This window comes from Erpetoichthys calabaricus, chromosome 12 (genome assembly GCF_900747795.2).
Source record: "Erpetoichthys calabaricus chromosome 12, fErpCal1.3, whole genome shotgun sequence".
NCBI lineage: Eukaryota > Metazoa > Chordata > Cladistia > Polypteriformes > Polypteridae > Erpetoichthys > Erpetoichthys calabaricus.
Window position 1 is genome coordinate 13,857,020 of NC_041405.2, and position 8,942 is coordinate 13,865,961.

General features: G+C 41.8%; 1 protein-coding gene across 2 annotated transcripts in view; it reads right to left on the minus strand.

Moving 5' to 3' along the window:
* Positions 1-5,657, minus strand: part of LOC114661898 (synaptogyrin-1-like) — a 75,107-nt gene extending 69,450 nt beyond the window's left edge. The window contains exon 1 of one of the 2 annotated variants that reach the window (XM_028815125.2): positions 4,805-5,550. In XM_028815125.2, coding sequence (XP_028670958.1) covers positions 4,805-4,903 — 99 coding nt within the window. In that variant the 5' untranslated portion in view covers positions 4,904-5,550. Of the gene's footprint in view, positions 1-4,804 lie in introns of both variants that reach the window. The other variant, XM_028815126.2, reaches the window with a different exon arrangement.
* Positions 5,658-8,942: the final 3,285 nt, after the last annotated feature.

Sequence of the window (8,942 nt, forward strand, 5' to 3'; positions counted from 1 at the left end):
ATTATTAAAAGAAAATAATTCATTGCCATGGTTTCAAAATTAATTAATTGTGTTAGTGAGACATCCAATAGATTTTTATGAATAAAATGTATACATCTAAATAACAACAAACTGATAAATGTGATCATTTTAAGTTAGATGAACTTACGTTAGATAAGAAATATACATTCATTTTTTTTCCAGTGTAAGCTGAGATTTTCTTGATCTGTTATCTTGCTACACTCTTTAAAAACAAAATTTGCCATCGTTGTTCTTCAAGGTGACACCAAAAGGGAACCAGTGTGGGTTCCAAAAAATCCCACCCACATGAAGGTTCCAGAAAGAACCTTTCATTTATTTAGATCCGTAACAGGCTCCATAAAGCAAATAAACACAAATATGGTAAGTGGTAATAGACTTGTGAAATACCAATAGCCAGCGACTTCAAAAGAATGCTCCCTGCATAACCAATAGTGTACTGCGAGGTCGCCTACTTAACACTGAGGAGTTCAACATATTAGAAAGTTTTTCAAAGCACAAAGAACCAACTTCTTATGCAGAGAAACCTTTACAATATACAATATATATCTCTCTCTCATATATATAATATATATATATATATATATATATATATATATGGTTGAAATAGTTTACTGTCAAATAAATGCAAAGAGTACACGACACGTGTTTCGCCCTAATTCTGGGCTCATCAGGTGTACACACTCCACTGCACTCCCTCTCGGGAATCGAACCTCGGACGTCAGCGCCAGAGGCGATGCCCCTAACGTTGCGCCACGGCATGTGGTTCGTTTATTTGACAGCATGTAGATCGGGGTAATTTACATTCACGGCATTCGTAGTCTGTGTCACAATCTAATTGTATGGAGTGCAGTGGAGTGTGTACACCTGATGAGCCCAGAATGAGGGCGAAACACGTGTTGCGTACTCTTTGCATTTATTTGACAGTAAACTATTTCAACCATTCTATGAACTGAGGGCACCGTGGCGGATGTTAGCAGATTGCTGGCCAACCACAAGCGTTACCTGGTAGGTAACCACCCATATAATCAGATTGTGACACAGACTACGAATGCCGTGAATATATATATATATATATATATATATACATATATACACACACACTAGGGGGCTCCACCACCTGCTCGCTTCGCTCGCCAACCCCTGGCATTGGGTATCCTGAAATACATTGATGTATGTATGAGATAGTGTAAAGGTGTAGATGACGCACATAGGAAGTAAAGAACCCATAGCTTGGCACATTACAAAGATTTATTGCAATATGTCTTCATGAACAACATTTGTAGTAAAGATGGTGTGTTGTCCTTGAATGAGTTTGACTCCATTAGTTCTCCGTTGTTTACCGTTAGTAATATGAATAATGGCACTTACTGTTAATACGGAGCATTTTCTGTGATTGTACTGTTAATAATGCATCACTGTAATGTGATTCACTTATGCTGTATAGTTTGGACGTGTGAGGATGACGTACGTCTAAAACGGAGCGTGTTGTTTATTCTTATTACGCGTTGTAGGTGCCTTCGGCTTTCGTACTAACTCACGCCTTCCGTACTATTATGATGTGTATGGTGGACCTTTGTGGACTCCGTACTTTTTCCCATTTCACTCTGGGGCGGGGGGCTGAATCCTCTTTTTTGTGTGGCTGTGTCATTACCTATGGGAGCGTTGCTTCATTTCTTATTTACATTAGTTGAGCTCCTTTGTTTTTCAGCCGTGACGCGTTGTAGGCGCTTATTTACGTTAGTTGAGCTAATATTATACCTCCGGTGCCGTGTGTGTGTTTCATGTGGTAGTCGTTGTATGCGCATGCGCCCTCCGTACTATCTCGGGTTTGACTATGCTGTGTTTTGTGGACGTTTGGGGATGCCGTATTCTCTCCGGTTTGATTGTGGGGCGGGACGCCGAAGCCTGTTGTGTTTGTTTTGTCAGTGAGCACACATATTATTGTATTACTGTAATGTGATTCACATATGCTGTGGAGTCCGTATCTCTGGGGCGTCTGCCTGCTGTGTGTTAGACGCGCGTTGTAGGCGCACGCACCTTCCATTCTATGTCGGGTTTGACTATGCTGTGTAGTGTGGACGGTTAGGGTTCCGTATTGCCTGTGCTCAGTTGAGCTCTTTCATTATTGAGCTGTGACTCCTTCGTTCTCGGTGGATCAGACTTTGCTCGCTGTCGGCGCATGCGCACTATGTCTCCTGCGTCCATGGGCATGCCATGTACCTGCGTCCATATCCGGTTTATCATTCTCGGTTACTAATATGGATATTTTTATATATATACTCCAACCATCCATCCTCCAACCCGCTATATCCTAACTACAGAGTCACGGGGGTCTCTGCTGGAGCCAATCCCAGCCAACACAGGGCACAAGGCAGGAAACTAACCCCGGGTATGGCGCCAGCCCACCGCAGATATGTATAATTTCTTTTGTCAAGCAATAGTTCAATGGTAAACCACACAACCCAGTAAAGAACCAGAAAGTACAATTAAAGAAACAGCATTTTTAAAGGAAATCAGAGCACATCACACCAGTTTTAGCATCGTTACATTGGTTACCCGTGTCATTTAGAATTTACTTTAAAATATTACTAATGGTAGCCCCCCACTCTTAAAAACAGGGCCATGTTAACATATGGGCACTGGCCGGGGGCCCATGATGTTTCTGATGCCCATGCATGTCTCTGTTCTGCTATCAAAACAGGGACCCCAGCTCAATACTTTGCCAGGTGGGTCTATGATGCTGGTAAGACGGCCTTACAGATACTGGTTCTTTAGTGGCACTTTACTGGTTTGTGTGGATTCACTGCTTGACAAAGAACTACATCACGCTGGGTTGTCCACAGATAAAACTGGCAAATTGGGTTTTGAAAAGGTGCCTCATATGTGGTTAAAGCAGAAACCTTTAAAGTGGTGACTTTAAATCATTAAATGTTTTGCTGATAGCCAATAAAAGGTGTCATTTTGCTTGACTTTTCTCTACATTCATAATGGCTAACACGGTACAACACCCTAGTATTACTAATCATACAAACTGTAACCAAATGCGTCCATTTTCTAGACCTGCTCAATTGAAGCAGATAAGCAATCATACAATTCGGTAAAGTGCCATTAAAGAATCAGTATTTGTTAAGAGTGTACTGTACTTGGGTTTCCATAATGTTTGCAGTATTAATCCTATAGTATTAATAAATGCAGCCATAATGCAAAATCTCTCTGGGCTATTTTTATTTGGGAGGAGGCTTGACTAGTCAATGCAAAGCTTTTGCTCTTTCTCTCAGTCATGTGATTGGAATGATACGTCCCACTTTAATACCCAAGACATCCCAACGCGAGTTTTTTCTTTTTCTCCCCCTTATTAATGAGCCTCCAAGTCATAAGTGCATCATTATGAGTCCTGGGTGTTTATGTCTCCGTGAATAAGCTGATATTCTATTAATATCTGGCAACAGCCACACACGGCGGTGATTCAGAAATGATCAAGCAGTACCATCGCCGCTTCCTCCACCAATAACAATAAGCAGCATCATCATAAAAAAAAACAAACAAAAAAAACAAAGCGCGCTCTCGTGCAGTTAAGCGTTAAATATCCCAGTAACCACGCAGCGCTGCTATGTCCCTCTTGAGTCGTGGCTGCAGTTAGGGATTATTGTTTAAGCTTTTGTTTCTTCGTGCAGACTTGTATCGATTCTAACAGAGAAGAAAACAGAGAGCCGCGTTCGTTTGTCTTCTGCACAGTCCGGCCAAATCGGATTCACCGGGCGGGCACTCGAGAGCAAAGCATCGTGGGGTGTGTGCGCGCTGTCGCGAAGGGGGTGTGGCTAAAATCTGATCGCTTCAGATATAAACGAGTAAAACGCTTTGTATTTGTACCGTTAGGTTCCTTAGAGTTTCACCTTGACAACGAGTCTGGCAAAAAAAACCTCAAAGACAAATAAAAGGCGTGCGCACTCTTCGTATCGATAAATCGTATCTCTAATGCAGTACTTTACGTTCACCTTTATTTTTACTTATGCTTCCCGGGTAAACCCCATTACATTCGTATTCACCGCCGTTATTATTTTTTTTACCTGTGGTTATTAGGCAAATCTTGCAAGCGAATGGTGCTACTTATCTATCCTTCCCCCTTTTCCGATTTTCAGCCACACGAAAAACAAACCCGTATTATTTAGATTTAAAAACACAAAGTTCTTCTATTACGTTAATTCCAGAGATTCAGCTGCCCGTACTTTAAGACAAATCATGTGCTCGAGAACCCCCCGCCCCCTTGGTGCTGTTTTCTTCATTTCTAATCTCTTGAACTAAATGCGGTACGGATTGGCGATGGTGCTTCTGCGCTCGTATCCCCAATTTCCTGTGCTTTTTTGTGAAACAAATCCGAAACTACATCGCACATCTTTATTTCTGAGGAGACCAGTCAGAGGTGACATTGCCCCAGGATGAGCACAGACACGCGCACGCGCGCGCACTCGGTGTCTACTGACAGAGCATGGCCGGCTACCGGTGCCAGGAGCTGAACGGAGATAAAGCTGCCCAGGAAACATTCACGGAAAGTGTCTCTCGAATAAATGAATCGGATCGGTGCATCGCGTGACAGGTGGGCGACAGCTGGGAGGGTTAGGTGCGGCCCAGCGTACCCCTACCTGCCATCATGCCCAAACCCCCTACTGAAAGCGCACCTGCCATTCAATTCAACATGGAGAAAATTTTTAAAAAATTATGTAAATGATCTATTCAAATACATGCTTGTGTCCATTCGTTGTAAATATTATGCGCATTTACTTACCCATGACACCATTCTTAATATCGTATATGGCTGTCGAAAGAAGGTCTGGGGGTCGAACGCTCCGCCCGCTTTCCCGGCTCCATATGCCATTCCTTCCATTTTTGCTGACCGGTTGGTGATACGCAATCTGTCCTTCTTATTGTGTATTTGCAAACGTTTTTGAAAAAAAAAAACGCACTAGTGGCTAGTATTAACGGAATCCCGCAACACCGTGCATGCGGTCGCCAGCTCTCTCTCTCACTCTCTCTCTCCCTCACAAACACACTCTCACCCCTCCCTTCTTGTCCTTCGCTTCTCCGAATCTAATGTCTGAGCTGACGATGATAATGGTATTCTAGTCTTTCTACGTAGTGCTCAGCCTCGCAGGAGATTGCTGCGAAGGGTGGAGAATCACAGATGCGCACACACAACAGAGGCAGGAAAGTGGGAGGGAGCGAGCGAGCGAGAGAGAAAATAGGCGGTGCGCGTTCGCGTTTACGTGGGCGCGCTGATCATTATCAGCGCGCGCGCTCACACACACACCGTTCTCACTACCTGCACACACCAGAAAGGAGCACCGTAGGGGCGCACCTGTCTAAGGAATTCGACTATAATTTTTTTTCCCGTTAGTTTTGAATTTATGGACTAAAGCACATCCATGTTAATATTCTATTGAGATATCGTTAATGAATTTCTCTGACGTGTACACATTTCTTTCCAATACACCAGTCCAGACCAATTTAGGACCACCAGTTAACCTCACATGGGAATACATTGGAAATATATTTTGCTTCAATTTGTGGAGACACCATTATAATTGATAAACCCGTCCAATTCAGGGGGTCACCGACCTGAACCGGACTTACCCACACGCAACAGTTTATAACCCACCCTGTACATGGGGCATAGCCAGACCCCTGCCCGTGGGGTGTGCCTTTTTCCAAAAAACTGGACTGACTTTATTTATTTAATTAGCTTTATTTGATTTATTTTCAATATACGTTATGTATTTCCCCACTATAAGGGTTTCTAGTGAAAAGGTATCATTGTTGGAACTGTGATATTATTCAGAGCATGGCTTTGTCTCTCATTCTAATTCTGAAAACAATGTCAAATTAGTGATAATGTCAAAGCAAAAAGCAGTCAATGTTCTAAATGCATCTTGTAAAATAACTGTAAAACAGAACACAATATTTGATACTGAACCTCAGAGTTACCATGCTATACCACACAGCGTTTCATTCAATTTCAATAAAAGTAATTTTTCATTTGACGTTTGCATGTTGTATTGAAGAAAATACCTTATTTTTATGGCTGCTTATATTTCACAGTTGGACTTTTCAAGACGACACATTTTTAAAATAACTCATTATTGAATTGAAAATGTCTCTTTTAAGAGGGTTTTATCGCCAATCAATCAATCAACCAATCTTACATATGAACTGTTGCAGTTTTTCACAATGTAATGACTCAATTGCTCTTTTTCATGTGATTATTTATTACCTTTTATTGACCATGTTGTCACAAATTGCGTTCCACTCCTGGCTAATTCAATACACCGATTCTTGTATTTCAGTTTTCTTTCCAAATCGCGAGGGACACACAGCCTGCATTTTATCAGCTGACAACATTTGCAGCAGTAATGGGTTCATTTTAACTAACAAAATATTAGCAGATGTTAGACAATGGCTTTCCTGCACTCTTTGCAGCCCAGTGGAGCTGGATATATAAATGATGGATCCAGTTGAAAGCCCTACCTTGTGTTCTTGATTTTCGGAATTGCTGTTCTGGGACAATCGCTTCCTTTTTTTTTCCATCGTTTCTTTCACCCCATTTTGAAAAATTACCGGTTACTCCAAGGCACCTTCAAGGGTACGGCAGCTAAGCATGTTCAGCATATATGCGTAGCGGTTTTAATTTGAGCATTTATTTTTTTAATAACAAGTAAATGCTATTTTACGAACACTGTGGGCCAATTATGTTTTATTTCTTTTGGACTAGTGTTGGGTCGGGTGACCTACTTGAACCCACCCTGGCTACGACCCTGCTGTACTTCATTGGGGGATGAAGATGAAAACCAACGCGAATACGGACATAGACGATGAGCCCAAGATTCGTGAAGCGTAACCTCGGCGCTATCATCCTGAAATATGGTATGTGATTTTGCTGGAACATCCCTTAAATACGCCAAGTTTGGAACATTTTCTCCATAATGAAGCAATTTTATTTGTAGTTGGAGAACTACCAGGTTTAAAAACAGTTTTTTTCCTACTGCCGTTCGTCTTTTAAATGAAGCATTTTAGTATTTTATTGTAGGCTGATTTTAATTATGTGTTTTTATTAAAGTCTTGTGCATCGTATTTTCGTTCTGCAGCACATCTTGGATGTTCTGTTAAATGACAAATAAAATTGAATTGAATTGAATTTGCAAGGGGTTCGGAGTGCAGCAGAACAGAGCGCGTACTTGGAAAGCACTATAGCTGACCCTTAGTTTGTGCACTGAAATGGGATTTGGACGAGGTCACCGGCAAACGGCGTGGTGGGCATAACAACCTGACGCGTCACTCTGTAGTTAGGGCACGTGACCTGTGCTACCTGTGCGCCTCCTCCATTCGTAAGCATCAGGGCGCAACTGGCGGCGAAGTCGTCACCATGGCAACTTCAAAATGAGCTACAGCTGTCGCACTGGCTACTTCCGAGACCAGAGGTGCGTTTTGATTGGCTATGTCGGAGAACATCTGGGCAAGCTGACCCGCAACCATCAACAATTCGGGAAAATCACTGCAGTATGGCGCACCTACTCGGAGAAAGCCGCGTGGCTGGTTTGTAACACTGTTAAGGAAAGACGTTAACCTTGGATTATTTGGAATCGCAGTCCCCAAAAATAATAACATTCCGATGCGTGATGCTAGCCGCTTAAGGCTAATTTTATAAAATGGTATTTGATCTTTTGGAGGATGCGTGAAAGAAAACATGCATGGCAGGCGTGGGGCAAACTTTTTTCTCTGCATGTGTAATGCATGCGCCTGTAACATTTCATTTTGCAATTGATTCGAGTTAACGTTTCTCTGACAGTTTTATCTGAGAAAAGATGAATCCAGAGGTTTCAACGTCAGGTAACACTCATAAAAATTCTGGCTCTTTAACGGGTTCGTTACCGGGTTGGGGTCTCCTTTATAGAACCATTGCTTGACAAAGCGCCATTTCATACTGGGAAGGGTTCTCTGCATATAAAGTTCGTTTCTTGTGCTTTGAAAATTTTCCTAATTTGCAGAAAAACACCAAAACAAAATCATTTAATGTAGGCTCCCTTTGCAGGACACTAACAGAATAAGAAGATCTGGATTTATCCTACTGTATATATGATCCTTTTAAACCCATGAGCCACTGATATTTCACAAATCCTGTTACCATCGTGGTTATTTACTCTATGGAGTCTGTTATGGATCTAAATAAGCAAAGATTCTTTCTGGAACCGTCCTGTGGATGTTTTTTTTTGGAACCAAAATGGTTCCCCTATGGCACCACTCTGATGTACCATTCTGACGCCTTGACTTTTAAGAGTGCATGTGACCGTGGCGACAGGAAACATCAAATGCTCATGAGAATCAGCAACAAATTACCAGGGCATGTACTTGAAGCAGAAACCTTAACAACTTGGATGACATTTGGGACACACCTTGTAAACCGCGATGGCTGGAGAAGATATTGAAAAAGCTTAGCTGTAAACTAAACCAAAATGAGTCCGACAGACCGTAGTCACCTTATCGGCCTTTTGAAATTTCGATGACCAATTCCTTAAGTAAATCTCTTGTATTTTCCTGTTACATTTGTTTTTCCCTAGATGACAACTTTCAGTCAGATGTGGCACTTGGCTTTACTGTTCTGAAGATTGTAAGTCAAAGATTAAATAAAGACTTGGGGGGCTTCTACAATAGACCATGTGCTTCATGCAATCCTAAACACAAGAAACTGAATGATGTGACCACAAGGGGCGCCACTGAGCCACAAACACAAGACACAGTAATACTAATATGTTACTGGAATCAAATAAAAGATATATATTTCTCCAATACACTTCTTCACAATCACTATTCCAGAAATCAGCCACAATTTTACAAGAAATACACAATTCATCCTCCTCTCGTCCTCTGTTGAG